The sequence below is a fragment of the Chiloscyllium plagiosum genome, unplaced genomic scaffold (assembly GCF_037043375.1).
Source record: "Chiloscyllium plagiosum isolate Xiang-an unplaced genomic scaffold, Cpla_swu_hap1 HiC_scaffold_27, whole genome shotgun sequence".
NCBI lineage: Eukaryota > Metazoa > Chordata > Chondrichthyes > Orectolobiformes > Hemiscylliidae > Chiloscyllium > Chiloscyllium plagiosum.
Window position 1 is genome coordinate 66,397,902 of NW_028270165.1, and position 12,804 is coordinate 66,410,705.

Here is a 12,804-nt window from a genome sequence, read left to right on the forward strand (position 1 = left end):
ATCCCACTTCCAATTTTGGCAACCACCCCCAGATTTGTCTCCTTCCATATATTTAATCGTACCTCTCCGCCCAGTTTGGAAGTCCCTTCAGATTTTACACCAAAGCTTGTGTTGGATGCCAGGGATGGATCCTGCTCCATCGTCAGTGATCAATTTTTCTCACTGTCAGAATCCAAGTGTCCTTTTTTTCCTGTATGTTTAGAGATCAGGACAGCAGAACTAAAAGTGAAAGGGACAACTTGGTGAAGCTGACAAACAGGAGATAGATGGAGCTAAGTGATCCCGCTATTGATAGATCAAAGAATTCATAAACAGAACCGTTGGCCCTCGAATATTGTAATGAAGTCTGGCGACTTGCTGAACTACAAACCTTTCATTTCTAGGTGACCATTTCCTTTTATTCACCGCCTATTGATATGCATTGTATCTGGCGATAGGCTTCTAAAATCCATGACCCCCACGTCGTTGGCATTGCTGACATGCGGGGAGGGGTCGGGGGGGGCGGGGATACATCAAATATCCATTCTCTCCGTGACTCCCATCAATGTGTAAACATTATCAGCTCGCCCCTCAGATTCTGATGTTCAACTGACAAAACGCCAGTTTTGCCCAATCTCGCCTCGTAGCCAAAATCCACCAAACCAAGCCTTCGTGGTGAACCGTGTCGTTAGCCTCTCCAAAGCCTCAACCTGCCTCCAGCAGCGTGACGACCAGAACTGTACACAGTATTTTAAAGCGGCCGAACTGAACTTTCAAAGCAGTCGAGAGTGTAGTGCTGGAAAGGCACAGCGGGTCAGGCAGTATCCGAGGAGCAGGAGAATCGATGCTTGGGGCATAATCCCTGCAGGCATAAGAAGGGCTTATGCCATAAACGTTGATTCACGTGCTCCTCGGAAGCTGTCTGACCTGCTGTGCTTTTCCAGCGCCACACTGTAGACTCTGATCTCCAGTCCTCACGTGCTCCTAGTTAATTGTAACCTTACTGTGAAGCGTCTGCCAAGGATGCCGACCTTGAAAACGTTCTCCTGAAGGCCTTACGCCCGAAATGATCAATTCTCCTGCTCCTCGGATGCTCCCTGACTTGCTGTGCTTTTCAAGCACCACACCTTTGACTCTGATCTCCAGCATCTGCAGTCCACACTTTATCCTAAACTTTGAAAGAAAGCTATCTGACACTTGAAAAAACTATGCTCTGAGCCCTTACTGATGATGGAAGAAAAATAGCATAGGCCATGTTGACCTATGAATGTTGCCACTTTCAGGGAATTGTGATTACGTTCACCAGGATCCTCTAGATGTTAATGCTCCGAAAGTTTCTATCATCATTCTGTTTATCCATGAACTTCCCTCCTGAATTAAAACTTCCAAGTATTCACACAAAGTCCATTACACTCGCATTACAATCGCAGACATCGTTGCATCATCACAGAAAATTACACCACTCTCAGCCATTCTTTCGCATTCGCACACATTCAGGAAAACACAGATAACTGAACTCACATTCTCGCCCACTGTCTTTCATACACATTCATTCAAACACAGACAACACTCACTGACACACACATATTCTCTATGGCACTGACGTCAGCAAACAGACACAGAATTACAACACAAGAATGAATTCACTGCATTTTTATTCATAAACAGCAACTTACATGATCACTTACAGAAAGATTACGGAGTCATGGCAAATATAGCAATGGAAGGGAATTTTCAGTCAATTAATAGCGAAATAATGGTTAGGGCAATTGTTTGATTCAAGACGTTTTAAACTCTCCCTCGTGAGGTATGAAAAAGCAAAAAATTTACACATGGAATTCCTTATAATGCTTCATTCACAAACGACAGGAACTTCGCCCCCAATAAAGAGGCAATTAATCCATACAGAGAAATGAATTAGATGATTAATACAAACACAATAATAATCGATCCAACCTGCTCACTTCCCATTTTAAGTCATGGCAAAACACACGATTAAACAAAAATAAACGAATGAATGCAAATATAGTTTGTCCAATACAAAGTAAATGCTGATGAAATACAATCAAGTGAAGCTTGTATTGAGAAAAAGGATGCTCAGCACGTTAAAAATGTTAGTGGACGGTTTCTTGCAATATTATCTGCCTCGGCACAGCCCATGCTGAAATAGACTCTAACATTTACCTGAAATGATAAAGAAAGTAATTTCAGTCTACTTGATGTTATATCACTTATGATTCTATTTACAGCACATCAAACTGCCAATCCACAGCTGAATCTGGATTGGGGAAAATATTAAATCCACACTTGAAATGTCAGACAATGACGGGTTTCAAACAAGACATTGACGTGTGACTCTATCTGCGCGCTGTAAAAGACTGCCTGGAATCTATTCTGAAGACTGTTAGCAGTGTATTTCAAAGATTAAATAGTAAAGGTTGGCCTTATCTGTTTGTTGTGTCTGGTGAAAAACCCAGATTCACATTTTCAATGCATCTCAACACTAAAGGCACGATGGACACCTGAGTGACCAGAAGACAATGGATAAATTTTCTGGCAGGGCATCTGGGAAAACGCCACAATACCAGGCGTAGCATGTGATGCCCTTGACTGAGATGATTACAAGTAACAATTGGCTCGTTTGAGAGTTGTCCATGAAGCTGGAAAGTGCTGATGATGTTGAAGACGATGATGTGTTCATGTCAAAGGTTTTGTCATAGAAACATCGAATCATATAGTGGAGAAGAGGGCCTTCGGCCAATCAGGTCTATACTTCCAAACAGATGCTACTCCCTATGTTAGTGTCACATTCCTGCACTAGAGCAGAACCTTTAATGTAATAATATTTCCAGTCCTGAGGGAAGTATATTTTCAAAGGTTTAAGAATTCCATCTCCTCTACCTCACAAACAATATATGCCAATCACTCACCGCGCTCTGGGGAGTGATGTTGCCTCAAGACCCTTCTCAACCCCTTGCCACTCTCTTTTACATTATGTCACCCTTACAATTGACACTATAGTCAATAATTATGAGCATCGGTTGTTAATAATTTTCACAATCACGTAGCATTTTACATAGAACATAGAACATTACAGCGCAGTACAGGCCCTTCGGCCCTCAATGTTGCGCCGCCCTGTCATATTAATCTGAAGCCCATCCCACCCACACTATTCCATGTACGTCCATATGCCAGTCCAATGCCGACTTAACTGCACTTAAACTTGACGAATCTACTACTGATGCAGGCAAAGCATTCCATGCCCTTACTACTCTCTCAGTAAAGAAACTATCTCTGAATCTGTCTTATACCTATCCCCCTCACTTTAAAGTTGTGTCCCCTTGTGTTTGCCGTCACTATACTTAGAAAAAGGCTCTCCCTGTCCACCCTATCTAACCCTCTGATTATCTTGTATGTCTCTATTAAGTCACCTCTCAACCTTCTTCTCTCTAACGAGAACAGCCTCAAGGCCGTCAGCCTTTCCTCATAAGACCTTCCCTCTAGACCAGGCGACATTCTAGTAAATCTCCTCTGCACCCTTTCCAAAGCTTCCACATCCTTTTTATAATGCAGTGAACAGAACTGTACACTGTACTCCAAGTGTGGCCGTACCAGAGCTTTGTCCAGCTGCAGCATAACCTCCTGGTTCCAGAACTCAATCCCTCTATTAATAAAGGCCGAAACACTGTATGCCTTCTTAAAAACCCTGTCAATCTGGGTGGCGACTTTCAGGAATCTGTGTACATGGACACCAAGATCTCACTGCTCATCTGCACTCCCAAGAATCTTACCATTAGCCCAGTACTTTGCATTCCGATTACTCTGGCCAAAGTGTATCACCTCACACTTGTTCACATTAAATTCCATTTTCCACCTCTCAGCACAGCTCTGCATCCTATCTATGTCTCTCTGCAACCTACTACATCCTTCATCACTATCCACAACTCCACCGACCTTAGTATCGTCCGCAAATTTACTAACCCACCCTTCTAAGCCCTCATCCAGGTCATTTATAAAAATGACGAACAGTAGTAGACCGAACACCGACCCTTGAGGTACACCACTAGTAACTGGACACCAAGATGAACATGTTCCATCGACTTCAAATGTCTGTTTTCTTTCAGCAAGCCAATTACTGATCCAAACTGCTCTGTCTCCCACATTCCCATTCCTCCGCATTTTGTATATAGCCTACAGTGGGGAATCTTATCGAACGCCTTTCTTAAATCCTTATACACCACATCAACCGGTTCACTCTCATCTACCTGTTTGGTCACTTTGTCAAAAAAGTCAATAAGACTCGTTAGGCACGACCTACCCTTCACAAAACCGTGCTGATTGTCCCTGACCAGATTATTCTTTTCTAGATGGTTACAAATCCAATCTCTTATAACCTTTTCCAACACTTTACCAACAGCTGAAGTGAGACTCACTAGTCTATAACTACCAGGGTTGTCTCTCCTATCCATTTTGAACAAGCGAACCATATTTGCTGTCCTCCAGTCCTCAGACACTATTCCTGTAGACAATGATGATGTGAAGTTCAATGCCAAAGGCTCGGCAATCTCTTTCCTTGCTTCCCAGAGGATCCTAGGATAGATCCCATCCGGCCCAGGGGGCTTGTCTATTTTCTAATACCTCTTCCTTGTGAACCTCAATCTCTTCTAGTCTAGATACAAGTATCTCCGTATCTTCCTCGCCAACATTTTCTTTTTCTATAGTGAACATTGTCGAAAAATATTTATTTAGTGCTTCCCCATCTCCTCTGACTCCACACACAACTTTCCACTACTATCCTTGATTGGCCCTAATTTAACTCTCATCATTCTTTTATTCCTGACATACCTATGGAAAGCCTTAGGGTTAACCCTGATCCTATCCGCCAACAACTTCTCATGTCCCCTCCTGGCTCTTCTGGGCACTAGTTTTAGGTCTTTCCTGACTTCTTTGTAATCCTCGAGCGCCCTGACTTTACACACTTTGCCCTAACATAAGCCGTCTTCTTCTTCTTGACCAGGGATTCCACTTCCTTAGTAAACCACAGCTCACGCGTTCTATATCGTCCTCCCTGTCTGACAGGTACATACTTATCTAGGACACACAGGAGCTTTTCGTTGAATAAGCTTCAAATTTTTAATGTGCTCATCCCCTGCAGTTTCCTTCCCCATTCTACGCTACCTAAATCTTTCCTAATTGCATCGCAATTTCCCTTCCCCCAGCTGTAACTCTTGCTCGGTGGAGTACACATATCCCTTTCCATCACTAAAGTAAACCTGACAGAATTGTGATCATTGTCTCCAAAGTGCTCACCTAATTCCAAATCTAACACCTGGCCAGGCTCGTTACCGAGTACTAAATCTAAAGTGGCTTCGCCCCTTGTAGGCCTGTCTACATACTGTGTCAGGAAGCCCTCCTGCACACACTGGACAAAAGCCGACCCATCTATAGTACTCGCACTGTAGTGATCCCAGTCAATATTTAGATAGTTGAAGTCACCTATGACAACTACCCTGCCTCTCTCACTCCTATCGCGAATCATCTTTGCTATCCTTTCCTCTACATCTCTGGGACTATTCGGAGGCCTATAGAAAACTCCCAGCATGGTGACTTCTCCTTTCCTGTTTCTAACCTCAGTCCATACTACCTCACTTAACGAGTCCCCAAACATCCTTTCTACAACTGTAATATTGTCCCTGATCAACAATGCCACACCTCCCCCTCTTTTACCATTTTCTCTATTCTTACTTAAACATCTGAATCCCGGAACCTGCAACAGCCATTCCTGTCCCTGCTCTATCCATGTCTCTGGAACGGCCACAACATCGAAACCCCAGGTACCAACCCAAGCTGCCAATTCACCCACTTTATTTCGGACGCTCCTTGCGTTGAGGTACACACACTTCAAACCAGGTTCTCGCTTGCCAGAGTCAGATACTTGATTTGGGAACTCCCTACTCATCCTCTTCTAGACCTGTCCTACAACTTTGGTTCCCATCCCCCTGCTGTATTAGTTTAAATCCACCTTAATAGCTTTAGCGAATTTCCCACACGGGATATTGGTACCCCTCTGGTTTAGATGAAGACCATCCTGCTTGTAGAGGTCCCACCTACCCCAGAAAGAGCTCCAATTATCCAAAAACCCGAAACCCTCCCTCCTGCCCCATTCCTGTATCCATTACATTCATAAGATATATTTAAATACTGTGGTAATTGGAACTATCATTGGAGAAATCGGATATGTACTGTTACAGTTCATTTTTGACAAATATTAGCATGAAGTAATGTTACAGTGAGAAATAAATATGACGAGATGTAGCAGCTTGATTGGCACTGTGGTAAATCCGATATTTTGGAGGACAGATCTGTTGACAGGTAATTAAATAAGAAACGATCTCCGTGAGGGCTCGAGGATAAAGTACAGAATAACCCAAGTTGGTCACAGGAATGGCTCGGACGATTGGAGTAAGTTGCTTTCAATTGCCTGTTGGAAATTTTGAAAATGGCTGATCTAGTGATGAGATTAACTGGATTTTTGTACAACGATCCCCATGAATTACAGGCAGGTACAATGTTCCAGTTCTGAAACAATCATTCTTCCTTGGGAATTGATATGAATGCAGTTCCACGTGTGACGGTGCTGCTTCTTTCACAAGGTCATGTTGTCCTTGTTTTATTTTCGGAGAGGTCATAAAAGACACACAATCTATGTTGAAGGGTTTTAGGGCCATTTTGAAAATACCTTCTGAGATAGTGTGTTTGGTAACAGCCTTTCAAGTATTGAAAAAAAAAGTACTTCAAAATGAAAGGGGTGTGGCCAATTCTCCCAGCTTTCCTTTCCTCTGGTTTGATTTGGTTTTAGTACAGTACTGTTGTAAAAGCTGCTGGATCCAAAGATGCATTTCCAGGCTGGTTCCACTCTCTGACTTTTCTCCCATAAGACCCTGTGTTTGAGCTTTCTTTTTGTTCCAAGTGGTGTTTGATGGGATTGTTGAAAATATTGGAACCCCATCATTAAGTTGGAATATTGTGTTGGGGTTTCGAATAGGCTAATTATTCTTTGCTCTATTCTCTTTTGTTTGGGGATGGAAAAGTGGTATTAACGCGGGAATGTTAATATTGAGACCCAGAAAATTTTGGGACCTGGGTTGGAATCCTGCTTCAAAAAAATTCTGGAATTGAGAGTCTAAAGATGACCATGAATCCATTGTTGATTGTTGGTAGAAGCCCATCTGGTTCACTAATGACCTTTAGGAAGGAAACTGCCCTTCTTACCTGGTCTGGCCTACAAATGTATGATAACAGACGCACATCAATTATTTTAACTCTTAACTGCCCTCTGGGCAATTAGGGATGACCAGCAACGTCCTAATCCCGTTAATGAACAAAGGAAAAACAAAGGTAATATTGTAACTAAATTCTGTTTTGTTTATAACTAAGAGGTTTGACCGGCAGCATATCTCCTGGAATATTCCCAATAGTCCTTCTGAAAATAAGAACAACGTCAGGGTCTGCATTAACTTCTAGAAATATTTTAAGGTATCTCATAACACACAACAAAACAAGCTCTATTTGATTTTAAAAGTAAGCATCCATAGGTTTTGTCTTCTAAGTGAGCAGTAAGAGCTTCATCATTTAAAACCTGGAGCAATAAAAATCCTACCTCCTATATTTTCAATCCAGGCAGTCGCTGATTCATTGTAAACACTAGTTTTATAGACTTTCTATCTCACCAGTGGGTGAAGCCAGTGCCTGCTATTCAAAGAGCTGACTAAACGCATTGCCTGCTCAATATCAAAGTATTTTATTTTTCAAAATAATGTAATTTTTCATGATATTGTAATTAAGATGCTCTCCATGAACACTACACTTTCTCAGAGACAATTTGCGGAGATAAAGCTTCGATCAATTTGAATCTTTTTCTTAGATTTTCTGTACATGCAATATCGATCTTAGAATGGAAAGGAATGAAGAAAGCGCGGACACACAGAGCGGCGATTATGATGTGAGCAACTGTAATTCAACTCACCGAGTGAACAAAGACCATTGTCAGCATTTGTCAGTGCGAGGGATTCATCGGGATTACTTTCCAATTGAGACTGGCAATCGTGAGATTCAGTCTCAACGTCATCGTAATGGCCCTGAACTGGAGCTTGAAGAAAACGCATGATTGATTGTCATTGATGCAAATTACAATACATAACATAGAGAAAAGGAGATTCGTGCTGGAATAGAGCATTAGTGCTGGAACGTAGAATTCGAAGAGTTAGATGGTTCAAAGGAGTTCAGCGTTTGGGGAATATATAGACATTTAAAGCAAATTAGGTCTATTTTCTCTCTAAATTTGAAAGCTAAGCACAATCTTGAAGGTATTAAAACTTTTAAAAATGAGTAGATAAGGATGAACTATTTCGAATTGTTGTAGATTCTGGATCTCATATTCATAATCCATGATTTAGGTAACAGCAGTTCTAGAGGCATCACAGAAAAGAAAGGCTGGGAGGTATTTGGAATTTTCTTCCTCTCAAAGTAGCTGATTCAGATCAGTTGTCAATTTTTAAATATCAGACAGATTATGCTTTTTCTTCAACAAAGTCAATAAGGGATAAGTGTCAAAGGAGGCATCTGTACTTAGACCACACACAACTGGCCATGATCTCACTGCACGCCAGAACACGTTTTGGAGGCTGAATGGCTTGTTCCTGTCCAACCATTCTTATTTGTTACCATCGAACTGAGGACACTTAGGCGTTGATAAGAAATTACGAAGGACATATATCGGGTAGACAGGAAGGAATGCTTCTCTTTTGAGGGCGAGATAAAAGATCGTGGGCATCGATTTCAGGGAAGGGAAGGAAGAATTAAAGAGGATTTGAGGACAATTGTTTTCGCCGGAAGCTGGTGAGAAACTGCGACTCACTGACCATCATGATGTTAGAGGCAAAATATGCTGAGAATATATAAGAGTATTCAGTGTTGCACCTGCGATGTCAGCCCATACAAGGCAAAGAACCACGTGCTGGTAAATGGGTTTGGAATATTTAGATACCTGTTTTTACAGGCACGGTCTCAGTGGACCATCTCTCTATGAGTCCAAAACAGCACATTTCTTATTCATTAACATTGCTCATGTAAGCACTATCAGTGCCAGTGTCATTCTCAGTTTTGTGAACATTTACAGTTTGATGTTCGGACGGCAGAGGGAGAGTCAAGGACAAAAATGAACTGACAGAAAGTGAACACATACGCACCCAAACCTCTGTTGGCGTTCACCTCAAGATCGTCTGATCCCGGATTATTGTCACTGAAGCCATAGCTGGTGTAGTATTCGATGCGATTAACTGAACCAACGGAAGCAGAAATGACTAAAAACGGAAATGGGGAGTTATTGTCAGACTCACTGCCGCAGTGAAGGCACGACCAATTAGAAATTTAATTACACGAAATTTTTTCAACCACATGGTGGTGGATCCTTAGAATTCATTAACACGAAGAGCTGTGGTTGTCAAGTCTTTGACTGTAACAAAACAATGGTAAATGGGCTCTTGATGGGTAAGAGGGTAAAAGGTTTCTGGGAGAACTCAGGAGAAAGCGGTTGTGAAACATATCAGCTGTGATTGAAAAACAGCAGACTGGAGGGGCCGAAAGGTCTCATTCTATTGCTATCTCTCTTAGTCGAATAGACTATGGATTTATGATTTGTAGTCTAATTCGAAACAACAAAGACGAAAACATAATTCTTTCGGCTCCTCTTTAACAATAACGGGAATATTTTCAATGCAACCTATGATAGAAAAAGCATTCAATGCACAGATTGCAGAGAGTCAATGGAAATTTACGCAAGTCCAATTTAACTGCAATGGTCCAATTTAACTGCAATGAGAGATTTGAAACAAACTTTCACCCTCATATTGGACAAATATTTTCCCAAACATTACTTTTAATGATTTAATTCTCAATATCATCGTACGTGAGAAAGTGAAAGTATTGCCTTCAGTCTCAAGACAACTCCTTTGTGTCTGATTCGCCTTTAAGTGTTCTTAATTCGGTAACACAATGTGAATTTGTTGAATCTATTAAATGCCATTTCTGCGCTTTTGTTTAGCGTTACATGCCATTTTTTGAGAATGCTTTGCTACATTATTTTTCAGTGTTTTCTCAGTTCGATAACTTAGTCAATCATTTCAAGCGATGTCGTGTAATATTCCTTCTCAACACTATCGTATTGATCCTAGGATGAAGATCAAAGTCTCTAGTTCTAACCTAAATTCTATGGTCTACTTGATTTGACTCGTTCCTCGTCAGCAGGCTTAGAAGGCAGTCGTTTCCATGCATGCCACCCTCGGATGTTTTAAGCATCCACTGTTCTCACAGTATAAGTCAAGTAAAAATGTTAGAGCACAAATTCTCGTTTGATAATTATTTTTCTGCCGTTCAAGTGGGCAATGGATGATTATTTGAACATAAATTGTGTTCAGAGACATGGGGAAAGGCAGGCGAATCAGCAACATGCATTCGAATTTGTGCTGATGCATTGGGGCAAACGACTTCTCTTTGTACTGATGACACTTCGGTGATTATCAATATAAAATCGTTAAATAGCCTGCCAGAATGAAGGTATTTGCAACTGACAGTAATGCCTATGATTATATTATTCACAGTATCGGATATCTGATATCGTCAGTTTGGAATCAGGGTCGAGCTAGAAAATGTCATTCTGTTTGTATTTAATGACAAATGTCAGAAATATTCTTCTTTCATCAATTATAGGAAATGGTGATTATAATATATCAAATATGTTGTCACTAAACACAGACAAATACACATTCCCTGTGATAGCTTCTTTCACACGAGGACAAGGATTTCATAACTAGTCATTTTTATTTAGTTCACAGACCATTGAAAACGGGAAATTCAAGGGAAGCCAAACTTATCCAGTTAAGATTAACTATGAGACCGGAAATACATACAGTACCTGGTCCATGTTTCTCAGAAGTCTTCTTGACAGGGGGAATGTCCGCAATTTCTTCATAAATTCCTTGATACAAACCAAGGCTTGAGTCACCAGTGTAACAGCCTGTTAAAAGAGGGATAAGCAGGTCAGCACCAGTAGCAGAACACGCGCAACAACACTGAGTTTATTTCTGAAGCAACATTAATGCAAAACACATGTAGTTCATGAAATCCAGGAAAATAGAGTCTTGGCGCAATATTGACTGATCACTGATGGCAGCAACAATTTGGACAAGCAAGTGAACAGGCCATGATTAATTTTCATTTCTCATCAGTATGCAGCGCTTATTTAGTTGAGCATGGAGAGTGAAGTGTTGCTTGTTGGGATGTATATCTCAATTCTGTTCGAATCAGGAATGATTAACTCCAGATGCAAACGTTTACTAAAAAAAAAACTCAGCTCATAATGGAGCATGCGAGGGAAAATGATGACTTCAAAACTGAAACTGCTTGACGCAAAGAAAACGTTTATTATTATTATTATTTGATGGACAATAGAAAAATCCTTGATGACTATGGGGCGGTTACACATCAATGTTCAAGATGACAGTGTTGCAAAAAAGGAAGCTTCGAGTACAATGATGTTTTTAGAATCTGAATATTGTAACTAGACAATTGTATGGCTGCCGATACTAGTTGAGTGCAAAAATGTGAGCACGTGAAATATGGAGAAGCTTTTTGATATTGCTAACCATAAAAGAAGTTTGCATCTTTGACGGATGGCTGTAAACTATTCTTAAGAGAACTTAACATGGACAGAAGCTAACGCATTTTATAATTCGTAGGAGAAAATTCATGCATATGCTGGAATCTATTGTGAGACCAAAAACGTCTGGAGATCACAGCGGGTCAGACAGCATCCATGGAGAGAGAGCAAAGTAATGTTTCGAATAGAGGTGATTCTTCATCAGAGTTGCGTGGATGTCTTCTAACCCTCTGTGATCTCCAGCATTTGTCATTTTCAATATATGACAATATTCGTGTTGATCGCCATCGCTCACCCAGTGGAAGACAATTTCTTTGAAATCGGTATAAATAGTGAACAGGTATGATCTGGTTACTCAAGAGAACCCAGTGAACAATGACCGAACAATTAATCCTTTCATTGATCTTGACTTCTGTCATCAGTACCAAGAAGCTGAAGAACCGTAAAGGAAAACTAACTGATGAATAAATAATTAGAGGCAGAGGGCCAACCTCTCAATGAAAATTAAAGACACATTGTAACAGTTAATAACTTATTCTGGAGTGCTATGGACAGATTCATTAAATTAAGGGACATCCAATCTTTACGTTTCTTGCTCATTAAAAGTGATTCAGGACAAATATTGTCTTAAGGGTTAATTCAGTTTCACTCTCCAGGTATTGAAGGACGTGATGAATATTTAATGTAATTCTGATTTTAAAATAACTCTTCTTTGAAGTAATTTAAAGTTTTATCTTTGTGCCAATTTAAATGAGGCGCTTCAAGAGAAGACAGCCAGAAACGACCTCGTCGTCATCATCATCAAGGCCAAATGATGGAAAAGTGCAACAACAATCTACAACACCGACACAAGATGAAAAACGAGCAGAGGGTCAGTGTTAGCTCAGTTCAGTCGGGAGACGAGAGGCTCACCTTTCATTCGATATTTTCTCTGCATTTTGACCAGCAGTGCGATCAAATCACAGATTAACAGGACTGCCAACGTTAAGCAGATGATGCCAGGTATGGAAATAGATGTCGTTGCCTGTCCTTAAAGAAAGGATTAAAGAGAGATTTCGCTGAGTTACCATCTGCATTGTATATCTGTAAAGAGTCCATGCATCAGAAAA

The 12,804-nt window shown here is 40.8% G+C and overlaps 1 protein-coding gene across 1 annotated transcript; it reads right to left on the bottom strand.

Annotated features, from left to right (window-relative positions):
* Positions 1-1,626: 1,626 nt before the first annotated feature.
* On the bottom strand, positions 1,627-12,691 carry LOC122547472 (uncharacterized). Its single transcript, XM_087974803.1, has 5 exons — positions 12,608-12,691; positions 10,952-11,053; positions 9,228-9,341; positions 8,006-8,128; positions 1,627-2,163 (listed from the first exon to the last, which is right to left on the bottom strand). Exons 1-5 carry the CDS (start codon positions 12,630-12,632, stop codon positions 2,153-2,155), a joined length of 375 nt encoding a protein of 124 aa, XP_087830929.1. The 5' UTR covers positions 12,633-12,691; the 3' UTR covers positions 1,627-2,152.
* Positions 12,692-12,804: the final 113 nt, after the last annotated feature.

Bases quoted from the DNA above. Each gene is read 5' to 3' on its own strand.
- LOC122547472 (XM_087974803.1), bottom strand. From the start codon at position 12,632: ATGCAGAGAAAATATCGAATGAAAG. The intron at 9,342-10,951 runs GTACTGTATGTA...TTCCGTTTTTAG, and splicing joins TTCTGAGAAACATGGACCAG to TCATTTCTGCTTCCGTTGGT. The intron at 8,129-9,227 runs GTGCGTATGTGT...GTTTTCTTCAAG, and splicing joins GAACGCCAACAGAGGTTTGG to CTCCAGTTCAGGGCCATTAC.